The sequence below is a fragment of the Uloborus diversus genome, unplaced genomic scaffold, assembly GCF_026930045.1.
Source record: "Uloborus diversus isolate 005 unplaced genomic scaffold, Udiv.v.3.1 scaffold_12, whole genome shotgun sequence".
Classification (NCBI taxonomy): Eukaryota; Metazoa; Arthropoda; class Arachnida; order Araneae; family Uloboridae; genus Uloborus; species Uloborus diversus.
Genome location: NW_026557876.1, coordinates 2467504 through 2483791, shown reverse-complemented (window position 1 = coordinate 2483791; position 16288 = coordinate 2467504). Strand labels below are relative to the sequence as shown.

The 16288-nt window shown below is 35.0% G+C and overlaps 1 protein-coding gene across 1 annotated transcript in view; it reads left to right on the top strand.

Moving 5' to 3' along the window:
- The window catches only part of LOC129232482 (alanine--tRNA ligase, cytoplasmic-like), an 80678-nt gene that overhangs the window by 22622 nt on the left and 41768 nt on the right, over nt 1-16288 (top strand). The window contains exons 9-13 of the mRNA XM_054866628.1: nt 433-471; nt 3178-3286; nt 9374-9498; nt 10682-10835; nt 12647-12816. Coding sequence (XP_054722603.1) covers nt 433-471; nt 3178-3286; nt 9374-9498; nt 10682-10835; nt 12647-12816 — 597 coding nt within the window. The remainder of the gene's footprint in view (nt 1-432; nt 472-3177; nt 3287-9373; nt 9499-10681; nt 10836-12646; nt 12817-16288) is intronic.

The window sequence follows — 16288 nt, the reverse complement described above, 5'->3', positions numbered from 1 at the left end:
ATCGTAATTTCAGCTTAATGGTCTATGTACTGTGTACAATATAGGAAAATATGAGAAAAACGGTTCCTTAAAACAGATGTTTAAAGATTGCGATAACATTGCATGAATACACTTTGGTGTGCAACGGCTAAAAATTAGTCAAAATACTACAAAAAGGTTTCTATTTAAGCGATTGTTCATATAAACCTGCTTATAATTTTATTTCATGAGTATATTTTGTTTCAAATAGAGAAACAAATTTTATATTTTAGAATGCGAATTTTTGTGAAATTTTCGATGTTTTTGTGAAACTACTGATTTTATTGATTTTTGTGGAAGTACCGATTTTAAAATAAGATTTTTGTGAAGGTACCGAAAAAGGGTAGCAAAATCAGCCTGTATTGGGCCCTGGTACGTGAATGTTATGGTGACAATTTCGTATTTTCTTTCCAGGGTGACGTCTTCCCCGAGCTCAAGAAGGACCCTGAATCTGTGAGTTCACTTTTCGTTTGCCAATTTCAGAGTTTAAATTCTGTTATAGAAATGAGTCATTGACCGTCATAAAACGGTTAACAGCTCCATAGTTGGGCTTTTTTGTGGCAAAAAAAAAAAACTTATCTCTGCTGTTTTACACTTTCAGGGGAAAAAATCCTCGAATGATTTACTCAATGTAGATAAATGCTCTCACTTTAACTTTACAAGTAAAAAATCAATTTCTAAACATTCCTCAGGGATGAGATTTTTCCGGCTTTTGCTTGTTGGTTTTTAAAACCTTTCCTCCTTTTTTTTTTTTTTTGCCTCTTTTAGGCCTTATTTTTCTCAAAAATCGGAAACAAATACGATTTTTTGAAATTTTCGGTCCCCGATTTCTTATTTCTTCTTTTTTTTCCCTTTGAATCTTCATCCTCCGCGATATCTGCCAAAAACGTACGTTTTGGAATCATGCCAACGACGTCAAACACGTGCTGCGCCGAAAGTTTCATGCCTCGTTTGAGATTTCAATCTTTTTGCATCCTGAAAGTATTTCAATTATTTTTGTTGTTGGGTGGTTTTTTACTATGTACTACCTTATATCTGCTTATTTTATTCATCATTTCAATAATATTTTTTATTTCTTTAATTTATTTTAGAAAAAAATGCAAAACTCAATCAAAAAATGTGGCTTAGCACCCACAGTCTCGAATTTTTTTGTAACTTGGCATGGTTACTTTTTTTGTGTATTTAAGAAAAGGTAAAAAATATTCTTGGTGAATCTCAAATGGTTTAGGCTTTACATCCTGTTGAAAGTTTTGAAATTTCATGATATTCCTTCAATTGATATCAAACCTTTCCTCCACCTAGTCTTTAGATCTAAACTACTTCCGTTCAAAACAAGCGACCAGACCAGATTTGTTCAGACAGAACACTCCCTCCTTTTTTGATATAACCTAACATGATACATTTTAGTTGATCTGTTTGCAGGATTTGCTTACGGATGTGTAATTTGGTTGCAATATACAGGCGTCTCTCGTATAACACGGTTCATTTGTTCCGTGCGGTATCGAAACCGTGTTACACGAGACTTTTTTAAAAGTAACTTTTTAACTAATTTTTACACTAATTAATCATGTACATAATAAAAATCATGTCGATATGTACCATGTTGTATCGAAACCGTGTTTCGTGTTATATCGAAACCGTGTTATACAAGATTTAGAAATAATGTGAATCAAGGGATGTGTACTGCAGGGACCGTGTTAAGCATTCTCCAATGCGCCAAATGCGATAAAATCGTAAAATCAGCGAACAAAATTCGAATTTGGCAAATTTATTGGCGAACAGAAAATTCTCTAAAATATACACAAATGAAAAAAAAATGTGCCTTCAGATGTCAATCTAGATAAAAATTAGGTCCGTTCAAAAAATTTGGACCCCTAAAAACGGACCCTTCACAAAATTCCGACCCCTAAAAACGAACCTTTCACAAAACTCGGAGACTGGCAATCACGGAAAGTTGTTTTATCCTCGGACCACTCCGATCCAGACCACCGGATCGAAGCGTTATTGTCCATCGGATCGGAGGAAGGATGACGTTTGCCTCTCGCTGATTGGATATCGAGTGCGCAGCGTGGCTACCAAGTAGAAAGTTTTGGCGGATGCCTTGTTGAATAAAGATTTGTTTCATTGTGTTCAATGTCTGAAACATCGGAGTAAGATAGGAATGAACTCTTTACTTCGTTAAAAGCTTTTATTTCTACTCTCAAATTTATTAAAGAATGATAAATATCACTTGAAGTTGTTTTTAGCCATTTTTCCTTTGAAAAAAAAAAACATATGACTTGTGGAAAAACTATTTAATTTGCATTTTTTTTCTCATAAAATTCCCAAAAACGGACAAAAATGCCTGGATATACCACTGCCCTTATCCTCAAAAAATTGTCAAAAATTAGGTTGTTCTTCCCTTTCTGATTAAATATTCAAAAATACATCAAAATGAGTAAAAGTTAGTCATTTACTAAGACTTTTGAAACTTGGCTAACCCTTTAAAAATTTGGCTAATTTACTGGCGAACAATTCGAAATCCTTAACGGGATCCCTGCTATACTAAATATTGGTTTTATTTGTTTCCGCAAACAACATTTCTATTTGTACTGTGAAAGAAAATTTATTTTCAAATTTCTTCGTCAAAGAGTATTAAAATGTAAAAGTAATGAACACTGTGATCCTTTGAGTACAAACTTCCCATTTTATTTTAGCTCTTTTTCTTGTTTGCAGGCAGAAAATGAGCTTGCATGTTATTTTAATCCTAAATTTGATTTGTTACAAACCTGCACTTGCATATGTCTTTAATTAAACTTGACGAGCTATTTTGGTAATTACAGTTGACTCTGTTTAACGACTTTCAAGGGACCACAAAAAATCGTCCTTAAGTAGAAAGCGTCCTTAAATAGAACGCTTTTAACGCTACAGTCGACCATCTGGGACCGTGAAAAGCCGTCGTTAAACAGAAAGCCAACTGTATTAAGTTGAGCCATCTAACTCGGTTAATTTCTTAAAACTCTGTTGCGGATACGACTCAGCACGACAGTATAGACAATCTCTTTTCGTTAATCTTTTTTTCATAATCTAAATCTGAACCTAAAAATCCCCCCCCCCCCCCCCATCGAACCGATCTGTCCCGTGTTGTGTGTCGATGATCTCGTCTGTTTTCTCTCGAAGATCATGGATATCATCAACGACGAAGAGGCCCAGTTCCTGAAGACCCTGAATCGAGGAAGGCTTCTTCTGGAAAGAGCCATTAAGAAGATAGACTCTGACGTCCTCCCAGGTATGCTCTCTTTTGTCGTTGGCTCCAGAACGGGAGGCATTATTCGTGTTGCTTTTACTTCCTTTTACAAAAAAGGAAGTACAGTAGAATACCTTTATAACGCCGACCTATACAACGCAATTCTCTATAAACCGCACCACTTTTCAAAAGTAAACAATAGGTTTTGAAGTTTAAAAAGTCCTTCTGTTTTGTTTTGCAAACATAAAAATTGTTCGGTAAATTAAATTTTAAGACAACTTTTCATCTTCCCACCTTAATTCAATGCTTTTAAATGAAATTAGTACTCACAGTAAACAGAAAACAAAAGGTAGCTCTTGAAAATGCAGCTGTTATGCAAATCATGAAGCTAGTTTAAGGGCAGGATTTTGATTGTGAAATATATTTATTTGAATGACTAATTTTAATGTTAGTGCTTTAATACTCATTGCAGATAAAACTCATTCTGAAGTGCTAATATATAGATATATTCTGAATATAAGTTTCAAAATTTGTGAAATGATCTATATAATGCAAAAACCTGTATAGTGCAAAAGGTCTGGTCCCAAGTCGTGCGTTATAACAGTCTTCTACTGTATGGTATTCGCGAAAAAATTTTCACTCTAAAATGGGCCTAAATTTCCATTTTACTCGCCCCCGAATGAATGTTTAGTTTATTTTTCGACCCGACCACACGTGGATACATGCCTAGGAACGTACAGACACCCAAAATATCCATTTTGATGATCCCCGAGTTAATTACGACGAGTTTTCTCGTGACGTCTGTACGTATGTGTGTATGTATGTCGCGTAACTCAAGAACGGAGTGTCCTAGAAAGTTGAAATTTGGTACTTAGATTCCTAGTGGGGTCTAGTTGTGCACCTCCCCTTTTGGTAGCATTCGGATGTTCCTATGGAGGGTCTTTTGCCCCTTTCTAGGGGGAAATCATTGTTAATTTCGATGTAAACTCAAGTGGTGTTATGATTTGGCGGACACTTTGCGATATATCGCCAGTCTTTTGATCGCCAAGTTTTGTCGCCAACTTGGCGACAAATTTGGCGATTTTTTTTTCTTTTTTTAAAATCTGGTTTCAATTTGTCCACTGTTGGTGATATTTAGAGAGTAAACAATTGAATCATATTAATCATTGCCAATAACAGGGAAATGACATTAAATTGGAGTAAAAGGAAGTCATATGATGCGCACATCAGCTCGTTAGATACACTTTTATCTTTTTAGCTATAATTGAAGTATGGGCAAGTGTTATTGATCTTTCAAGCTGTTGCATACACTAGCTATTTTGCCTGTTATCTACGAATTTCCTTTTCCGCAGTTACTGTGCCGCCACATTCCGTGGATTAATTGGGAGTATACTGTAGATCACATTTGCTAGCATTCTGATTTCTTGTACCCTTTTCGATGGCCTACCAAAACTGTAGAATAGTTGCAAATAAACCATGTTATTTGTACCAGGGTTGGCAAGTTCCTGCCGAGGTGGTTAAAACCACTGGTAGAAACCGGTTAAAACCGGCATGGCAAAAACCACTTTCTGCCACATTTGTGGCAGGAACTGGCAAAAACTCACAAAATGAAAAAAAATTAAATTATTGACATGCAATAGGAAGTGCATGGAAAAAATAATTATTAACCAAAGCACAATTTAATTACGATATTACCACAATTTAAAATCAAATGTTACATTGTTTGGACCCTGCATTTGCTTCTTAGAAAAGGTGGTTTCTAAAATCTAAACAGTTTCTCAATCTAATATGTACAAATGAGAAACTTTAGAGTATTCCTGCAACAGAAGAGCTAGTAGGCAATTCATCAAGGAACAAGCAATGTTTATGAAACTTTTATCTATTGTATATGTATATGTTTTTAAACTGGTACACCATGTGGTAAGTGGGGTAGTGGTAAAAATTTGATTGGAAAAGTAAGTTCCTAGAAATGGGGCCAATTTGTTTAGCAAAGCTGTGACATTAGGTACAAAATCTATGTTAATATTGGCAAGTAAAATTCTGGCACTTTCTTCTTGATGCACATGATAATTTCGATCACAAGCAATTGAAATGAGGCATACAAGCAAGCAAATTACAATCGGTAATTCCTGTTTAATTCTGTATGTCACTCCTCTTTCCTAAGCATCCATGTGATTTTTCGTCCTTTGTTAGATTAATCCAAACTAGTCGACCCGTGCGGAACTCCGCACTGTGCTTCAAATCGTTGCATAAGGCATTTCGCTCTTTATGAATTTCAAAGGAAGAACATTATGAAGAAGAACCGAAAAACAAGTAAGCGCAGAAGGGAAGGCATGTAATTTAAAGACATCAGTAACAAAACCTCGTTAAATACAACGTTGTGATAATTTGATCATAGCTCCCCTTTTAATCGTACATATTTTCAATGCAAACATAAATGTCATTAAAAGTGTGGCTGAGTGGTGACTCGTGAAAAAGCAATAATTGTGCATGTGAAAAAACAGGTTGTGGCAAATACAGTGCTGCCCATGTGATCATCTGACAGGAAAAAAAGAAACATTAAAGAGATATTTATTGGCACGGATTCAAATTGGCGCCATTCTGACTAACAGCCCGACACCCCAACAAACCTAGCAATTGCGCCTTCCTTTTCGAAAGCTATTCATTGAAGGAATGCGTAGTAAAAAACAGCAAAAAAGCTTTTTGCCAAAAAATAATAATAATAATAATAAGATCATGCATCTGTGTTTTGTCATTAACCAGCATGATATGATTTAAAATTATTCGCAAAGCATGGAATTTGATTAAAGAATGACAAAGATCTCACGTAGCGATTGAAACAAACATTCTAGAGAAGTAATAAATTTGATTGAAAATAAGTGTTTTTATCTTTGAATATTGAACTATTTCACATAGAAGGTTGCTTTAACCGTTACGGCTTAAATGCCCTCACATGTTTCTCTTTTAATCGAACACTTAAAATTCAAAACCAAAACCAGTTGAACTGAGTCCGTTCTTAAGTGTAATTTTTCGAACGTAGACAAAATGTATTTTTTTTTTCAGCAGAAAGCAGAGGAGTAGAAAATAATTTCTTGCTAATGAAGTTGATAATACTTTTAATGCTTTATATCGTATTCGCGCGAATAAAAAATTAAAGGTTTACTGCGTGAAACTCGTAGTTTTAATCGGGCGTAGTATTTTTTCATTTGTACAAAAGGTCGAACACTGCTATTAGAAACATCTACATTTTAGCATACAATAAAAATGTTTTTCTGCACAAAAAGGATTTCTTTAGGTAAATCTAATACTTTTTTATGCTTACATTATGTTGAGTGGTCTGGATGTAGTCAAAGAACACAGTTCGATTAACAATCAACTTATCCGAATGATAACTGTAGCCTGCATAAAGGAGTCGAAACACCAAGTAGCATTCCCACTGCATTTATTTTATTAGGTGTGTATGTTATGAGCACATGTAATGCGTAATACTAATATAAATTTGATATTATGTCGGACAGCCCAAGCTTGCCCGAAGTTCAGATAGTTTATAGCCGAACGCTCTACCGAAAAAAACTTATCAATTAAACCGAACAACTAAGTCCAGTGCTGTTAAGCTTTATTAAAATATAAACACACACACAGGCTATTTTTTTTTTTTTTTTTTTGCCGAAAGCGACGTAAAAAATTTAAAACTGCATTAGAACTTTGCTTTAAAAAATGCATAAGAACTACAGGCAGCATCAAGGTTTTGAAACAGCAAGAGGCGATTTCGAAAACTTGAATTTTCGACCGTAAGTCTTTTTTTCGTCATTGGCCAGCCTGATAAGTTTTAAAATGAGAGGGGATTAATATATGAGATAAGATATTGAAGAAAAATGTTTTTATTTTTGAAAATTTTTACAATTTGTTATCGCAGGCTGCTTAAACCGTTATAACTTAGATGGCAGCACGTGTTCATCATTTAACAGCACGGTTAAAATACAAAATAAATTGAACTATGCTTTCGAATGTAGTAAAAATGTGATAAGCTATTTGTTTTTTAGCAAAAAGAAGAAAAATATATATTTTACCCTTCAAATTGAGGTAGTATTTTATTTATTTGTACAAAGAGTCAAAAACTCATTAGAAGAATATATATTTCAATATACGATTTATTATTTTTTTTCTGAACAAAAAACAATTCTATTGTAGTCTGAAATCTTAAACCTGTTACTTATATTTTCGCTTACATTATGCTTTAATTTTCTTTCCAGAGCCAAAGCTTCAAAAAAAAAAAAAAAAAAACACGTGCAATTTCGAAGTAATTTAGCACAAAATCACTGAATGTTTTCATATCAGCAAGGAGCATTTCCTTCTCATTTATTCTATTCCCTCATAGTTGTTATTCATTTAATTCAGTGTTCATGTAATGCGCGATATTTCTCTAATTTTTTTGTTGCAGATTGTTCGGACGTGGGCCCGAACACGTAATCTCCTGGTTACGAAGAGAACGCTCTGCCGATCAAGCTACTCAGCTCAGTCGGTCAGAGCGCAAATTAAAGTTATAAGTTTGACCGAAAACCTCATTCTGGTTCTTTAAAACAGGTTTTTCGGCTAAAAGAAACAATTTTCAGACCTTGGGTCTATTTTTCGTCAGTAGCCAGCACCATAAGCTTTAAAATAAGGTGTAAATCAAAGAAATCGATCAAGAATTGAGGGAAATTTGGCGTAGAAACCAAAAACAGGCTACAGAAATAATATATAAGGATATTACGAGCATCAGCAAATGAAAAATTCCCTTTCTGAACTAAATCAAGGACACTAACATAGGATTTTATTTTTTTAACCAGGCCCCTCGCATAGTTTGTTGTTTAATAACTTGGATAATGTCTAACGGAACGTAATGTAACTTCCTGACTTTTCATTATATGACACTATTTGAATGCTTGTTTAATCATTTTATCATACGCCTCATAGTACTGTAAATATTGATCCTTATACCTAGAAAGACGGGAGGGGCCACAGTGGCCCCTAAGCTTTTGTACAATTAAAAAATTTTTTTGTTCCTTTCTCCTAATTGTTCTGGCATAAAAAAAGGCCGTTCTCTCTAGTTTAACCTGTAACTTTCGCTTTATACAGCCAGTTGGATATCCAAATGCTATAAACAGTACTGACTGCTTACCAGCCTAATGGCAGCCATTGCTCTTGAAAAGAAAAACTAATCCAAGCTTTTGGCCAGTATAGAGAGAAACACTACAAATAATTGCATACTAAGTTTTTATTTAGTCATAAAAGAAGGTGCATTGGGCATGTGGACACACTCAGGAAGAATTTTTAAAATAATTCACACCAAAAATGGGTAGGGGCCACACCGGCCCCTTCAGTCTTTCTAGGTATACAGAAAATGTCAGTTGTTCTAGTGTTAAACAAATATCATTTAGCAATCACTTAAGTTAATTAATGAGGCTTTTAAGTTTCTGCCGTTTTTTACCGGTTATAACCAGTTTCTGCCACTGGCACGGCAAAAACTAGTTTCTGCCGGCAGAAAGCCAACCGTGATCTGTACAGATTTGTGCCTCATATAAGCTCTAAAATTATTCAGCAACAGTTCGTAACACCGCATGCACATATGAAGGGAGGCGCTATGACCAGTCTTGCATAATATAGACAAACACGCGAACGGCGTTCGCAGAAAATTTTTGACTCTGCAGAAATTTTTTTTTCAAACTGCTAATGTTTAAATTTTTTTTTTTTTTAAAGGAATTTTTAAGAAAATCCCAGAGTTTATTTCTGTTAAAGCTTTTCTCCAAAAGCCTTTTAAAGCACATGTGTAAAAAAAATAACGGTTTCGGCAGTTTTCTTCAGTTGGTGAAAAGTAAGCAAACAATATGTTATTGTAAAAAAAATTAAATGATTTAAGGCACTTTTTTTTGGCCTCTTTCATATTTGAATATAAATTCAGTTCTTTATTCAAGGGTGAGTTAGGCAAAATAATTATTTGCAGAAAAATTTCCAGTTAGGATTTGTGTTCACATAAAGCTTTTCATTTTATCTAAGTCTGGCTATGACATGGGTTGCTTTGTCAGTCTCTCTTCAAAGCTATCCGTTGGAAATGGTGCGTTTTGTGACTTCAAACTCCCGATTTTGCAGGGGAGGTGGCCTGGAGGCTGTACGACACCTACGGGTTCCCGGTGGACCTGACCCAGCTCATGGTGGAGGAGAAAAACCTGAAGGTGGACACCCAGGGCTACGAAGAGGCCAGGAAAAGAGCACAGGTGGTTTTTTTCCCCCCATCCTCTTGCGAGAAAGATCTGGCACTGTTTCTTAAAAAAAAAAACATTTGTGTATTATATATATTTGCATTGTATCGTGTACTGTTTAGAAAAACTACTTAACCATCATGGGCCTTCAAGCAAGGGTCAGTCTTTTCAGTCTTTTGCCAGATTTCCGTCTTTTTAAAAAAATTCAGAATGTAGCGAGACGGAACGAGGTAAGATTTAAAAAACAAAGAGAAACTAAGACTCATTACCTATTGATGCAAAATAGTGAAATTTCTAATTAATCTATTTTTTAAAAATCACAATTCTTCCGGGGTTTTTTTTTTTTAAATATTTTCTTTCTTTTGAACACTTTTCGTAGAAAATGAGTCCTTTTATGATGACATAATTAACAAATTTACGTTTCCCGTTTGGTTTCTGTTAATCTACCACTAGAGGATCTCTAATTTTGTGCTTGTCATTAGTTTTAACTTTGTGTTTATCTTTCTTAGAGCAAAGTTAATACAGTAGAAGACCGTTGTAACGCACACCTTGGGACCAGAGCTTTTGCGTTATACAGATCATTTCACAAATTTTGAAACTAATATTCAGAATATATCTATATATTAGCACTTCAGAATGAGTTTCATCTGCAATAAGTATTAAAGCACCCATATTACAATTAGTTATTCACAAATAAATGTTTCACAATCAAAATCTTCTCTCAGCACTTCTGCAAGCTTCATGGTTTGCATAACAGCTGCATTTTCAAGAGCCGTCTGGTATTTTCTGCTTACTGTGAGAACTAATTTTCAATTTAAAAGCTTTGAATTAAGATGGAAAGATGAAAAACTTTCAAAATTTAATTTGCCTAACCATTTGTATGTTTGCAAGGCAAAACAGAGGTATTTTTTAAACCTCAAAACCTATTGTTTACTTCTGAAAAGTTGTGCGGTTTATAGAGAATTGCATTATATAGGTCGGCGTTATAAAGGTATTCTACTGTATTGTTGTCGGTAGGTTTATCATTATGGACAGTATTGTTATACACAAGTTTTACTGTAAATGGAGTACACCCAATGGAAACACCACTTTTGCCTGTCCTACAGGACTAGAAATGTCTCGCTCCATTCAATCTTGATGACCCAGTTGTCGAAACTAAACGAAGCGACTAGATTTCAATTTGTTTTTCTCCCTACAGCTGCTGTCCCAGGCCAAGGGGGAGGGGGCAGGGGAGGAGATCCGCCTGGATGTCCACGCCATCTCGGAGCTGCAGGAGAGGGGGGTTCCCCCCACAGACGACCTCCCCAAGTACGCATACAGGGCACTCTCCGACGCCAGGGAAGCAGACTACGGTAAGCCTTTTGAGCTGTATTTTTGCTTATTTGGATGTAGATACGTGTGTAACCGTTGAGTTTACGGTGTCGATTGATATTTGCTTAATTGCTGATGATTATTTTAGCAGTTAACGATCTTTCCTGTACATAGTGTAAATTAATCTTCTGTGTTTTTCTCAAGAACTGTGTCGTCCTCTCAAGAAAGTGGAAGTTGCATCTAATCCTTTAACAATATTTGGTAAAACGAATATTTTGTTTTGAAATTTATATGTTTGCATGCAGGAATCGGATATTCAGTTGTAAAAAAAAAAGAATATTATGACCCTTTTATATTTAGTTTTTACGTGGAAACATTTTTCTTTGGGCAGTTTTTATGTACTCCCAACGAGGAATCTATCTGTGCAGAGTTTATGCGGTCATTTAGGGACACCCTGTATGCTGGAACTCAAGTCCTCTAATTAGGGTGGTTCGAAAAAATAGATTTTTTTCATTTTTTAATCGCGTTACCTCTCAAAAGTAGTTTGGCATCCTCAATTGGGGAAAAATAATAAAAAAAATTCTGAGCTGGCATCTTCAGTTCGCTCATGGGGCTGCAAGTTTGAAAAATTATACTAAAAAATTTTTCAAAAATTAATAAAATTTGTTTTTTTTTTCTATATTTTTGTAAGGCCACAACCATAAATTGTCAGTATAGGGTGTAGTTTGAACCTGAAAAATATTTTATAGCTTTTTTATAACATCTTTCGTTTGCGCATACGGCTGAAATCTCTGGAAATTTGAAGCACAATTTAAGATCGATGCGTGAACTACAGATCTTATTTAAAAGCAATAAAATATTTTTTAGGTTCAAACTACACTGTATACTGAAAATTTATGGCTGTTGCATTATGAACAAATACAACAAAACTAATTTTATTCTTTTTTGAAAATTTAATTTTTTAATCTATTTTCATACTTGCCAACTCTAGTGTTTTTAGCGGGAGACTCCCGTTTTTTACTTCCATCTTCCGATTTCCCGTTTTTTACTATTTTCTCCCGTTTTTGCAGTTTTTTCAGTCAATCATTAAAAAGTTTCACTCTCTTAATAGATGGCGACCTTTTCTAGTCTACCAGTGTCGGGGAATAAGAATTTAGTAAAAATTAATGTTTTAGAAGCTTTCCACATTGCATGTTCAACGAAGCACGTGCTTTGCCGAAAATTGCAGCAGATTTCAATCCTTTTGCATCTTGAAATTATTTCAATTATTTTTAATGTTGGAAGTTATTTTAACATGTGCTACCCTATACCTACTTATTTTATATTTTATTTTCATTATATATTGATTTCCTTTTTTTTCGGATTTTAGTAGTTAAATTTTTGCAGCTACTTTTCTGGTAGAGACTGGAAAATGTATGAAACTTTAAGCAAATTCACTCCTTATTATTTTGTTTTTCCTTCACAGTAAATTTTTCTTGCAACTACCAATTTGCTTACCTGCAAAAAAACCCCATTTCACTTTAAATTTAGTATTCATGTTATTTAAAAGTATAATTTAATTCTGTAGCGATGACATGTCGATGATAAATCGGATATATCTCTAGTAAAATCTCCTGTTTTTTTTCCTTCGAAGGTTGGCAAGTACGTATTTTTTAATTTTTCCCTAATTGGGGATACCAAACTGCAACTTTTGAGTGGTAACGTGATTCCGAAATTAAAAAAATGATTTTTTTCGAACCACCCTACTCCTTATGGGCTCTCATAATCATTTGAGTTGCTTTATGGAGTAAATAACTGAAACAATCTCTTCTATTTCCGTCACGAAGCTGATTTCTCGTGACTCTTTCCGCAGAGTTCGAGGCATGCCGTGGCACCGTGGTGTCCCTTCGTGTGGTGGGAGGCTTCGTGGATGCGGTGGAGGAGGGTGGTGAGTGTGGTGTGATCCTGGACCGCACCTCCTTCTATGCGGAGGCAGGAGGACAGACCTACGACAGAGGGTTCATGGTCAAGGAGGGAGACGAAGTGAGTGAGAAGATCACTTTTTTAAAAGTACAGGCGTCCCTCGTATAACACGGTACTTGTACAACCTGGTTTCGATATCAAACCGTACGAAACTTGAATTTAATGCTTCGTGGTTTTGAACGGTACTTGTACAACACGGTTTCAATATGACACAGTACGAAACTTGAATTTAATGCTTCATGGTTTTGAACGGTACTTCTACAACACGGTACTTCTACAACACGGTTTCTATATGACACGGTAGGAAACTTGAATCTAATGCTTCATGGTTTTGAACGGTACTTCTACAACACGGTTTCGATATGACACGGTAGGAAACTTGGATTTAATACTTCGTGGTTTTGAACGGTACTTCTACAACACAGTACTTCTACAACATGGTTTCGATATGGCACGACACTTGGATGTAATGCTTCGTGGTTTTGAACGGTATTTCTACAACACAGTACTTCTACAACATGGTTTCGATATGACACGGTACGAAACTTGAATTTAATGCTTCATGGTTTTGAACGGTACTTCTACAACATGGTTTCGATATGACACAGTAGGAAACTTGGATTTAATACTTCGTGGTTTTGAACGGTACTTCTACAACACGGTACTTCTACAACACAGTACTTCTACAACATGGTTTCCATATGACACGGTAGGAAACTTGGATTTAATACTTCGTGGTTTTGAACGGTACTTCTACAACACGGTACTTCTACAACACAGTACTTCTACAACATGGTTTCCATATGACACGGTAGGAAACTTGGATTTAATACTTCGTGGTTTTGAACGGTACTTCTACAACACAGTACTTCTACAACACGGTTTTTACCGTGTTGTAGAAGTACGCGTCGATATGACACGGCATGAAACTTGGATTTAATACTTCATGGTTTTGATATGACGCGAAGGTTTTCTTTAAAAAAGATATTATTTGATTTTTGTGTAAGACATTCTCTGTTAATGTTTGATAACTGTAAAGTTTTTACTCTGTTTTAATGATACTTGGTTTCAAGAACGCCTATATAGGGGGGCAAGGAGGGGGGGTCAAGCCCCCCTTAGAAATGAGAATTTCTTTGCTTTTAGTGCTTTTTTTCTCTGCAAAAATGCATAAAAATTTCTTTTCCTGCCATTAATGAATAAGTTACTAAAAATGTCAAATTTAATGTCTCTAATCAGTACTGAAATTGGTTTTCATTGGGAAAATACTCAGCTAAACCATGGAGAAAATGTTTGAGCGCCCACCCCCTTAAAATTTTGCATATGGGCTCCCTTGCTTGGTTTCAATATAACACGGTACACATTCCTTGATTCACATTATTTCTTAACACGGAACGGGGTTCTGATATAACAAAATACATTTTAACCTGATTTTTCTCATGCACATACATAATTAGTATAAAAAATAAGTTAATGTTATTTTTAAACAAGTCTTGTATTACATGGTTTTGGTATTACACGGAACAAATGAACCCTGTTATATGAGGGACACCTCTTGGTATGTTTGGTCGCTCGGGTCTCCATGCAACTTGTAGCAGTTTTCCAAAATTCAAGTGTTTATTTTTTACGCCAATCTTAGTTGGAAGTACAGGTGCCCTTCATATAACACGGTTCATTTGTTCCGTGTTGTAACGAAACCGTGTTATATAAAAGGCTTTTTTAAAAATAATATTTTTACTTAATTTAATACTAATCATGTATGTGCATGAGAAAACCAGGTTAGGATGTATCGTGTTATATCAAAACCGTGTTCCGTGTTATATCGAAACTGTGTTATACGAGACTTTTTTAAAAATAACATTTTTATTTTTAATACTAATTATGTATGTGCATGAGAAAAACCAGGTTAAGATGTATCGTGTTATGTCGAAACCGTGTTATGTGAGACTTAGAAATAATGTGAATTAAGGGATGTGTACCGTGTTATATCGAACCCAAGTCTCATGAAAACAAGGTAAAAGCTTATTAGAGTTATTAAACACTAGCTGCGTTGCCCGGCTTTACCCGGTCTACCTTGAAAATAAACCATTGCGTCAAGTGAAGTATCTTCAATAACCAGGATTAAATGAAAGAAAAAAAAAACCATCATGCGAAATTTTCTTGCCAAACAATGACGACCGATACCAAAATACTTTTAAGAAATTAAAATAAAATGAGAAAGATGGATTTAAATGGCGTAACCATGGAAACACAAAATAAAATAAGTTTAAGAATTGAAAATGAGAAAGATGGAAATAAACGATGGATTCAAAAAGCATTACCTTGGAAACGCAAAATAAAATGGCTAAAAACTTGAATAGAGAACAGATTTTTGAACTTCATTTAATTCGCTTGTAACTTTTTTTCTAATGGAGATACAGGGTTAAACTTTTGACCTTAGGTCTAGTTAGATCTTGAGTAAAAAAAGCAGCTCTTTCCAATGCTATCAAAACGAAAACTGTGGGACAATTCTTCACTTCTTATTAATGGATTTAATGAAGAAAGTAGTGCCTAAATTTCAGCTAAGCCTAAAAAAAAATCGAGCTAAAAACGTAAAAAACTCCCGCCGCTATTAAGTTAGAGCATTGGAACAAATTGCGTAGAACACGGGAAATTCTTCCTTTTCCAACGATATATAAAATTACTAATTGGGCCTAAATTGGAATAAAAAGAGAACTATTCATCGACTTGTTTTCGAACTGGTCTGCAAACCTTCTCAGGACTTAAAGGAACAAACTGTAAAAATTTCAGCGAAATCGGCCGGGTAGTTCTCGAGTTTTGAGAGTTCAAACACACAGACGCTTTTTGGAGACTTCATTTTATACTACGTAGAGATTAGCAGAATGTATTAAACAAAAATGAAATTCCATCTTTAATAATAACATTCGTGTTGTATTGAAATCGTGTTATAATAATCACAATTTGGTACCGTGTAATTTCAAAAGAGTTTTGTAGAAGTCCGATACGTATATGCTATACGAGGGAAAGCCTGTACTCTGGTCATACTGTGTGTGTCATCAGATGTTCTTTCTTTAACGAACTGTGTCTTTTGCTTTGAAGTGGTTCCTTGCAACCCCAAAACAGTTGTACGCAGTTACAGTACAACCTCGATATCTCAAACCTCTCGGGACGGGGGAAAATTTCGAGATATCAAGTTTTCGTGTTATCAAGGTTTTCAAAAAATTACACTAGTAACTCGCACATTTACACACACCTACGCTATTTGCATTTATATATGTACTATGGGACCACTTCGAATTACGATCAATAAAGTAGTCTTCAATATTTTACTAGATTTGAAATTTTATAATTGTCAAAAGTGCACAGGATGAGATTTTGAAATGAACAACAATTTCAACTTGGTTTTTGCAGCTAAAAATTTAAAAATTCCAATTTTGATCTTCAACCAGCAACCTCACATTCAAAAAGTTCTCAGCAGCCATTTTGAAGGAGTTAAAAAAGCTGAATGATGAAAATGAGGAACGCATTTTCCGTT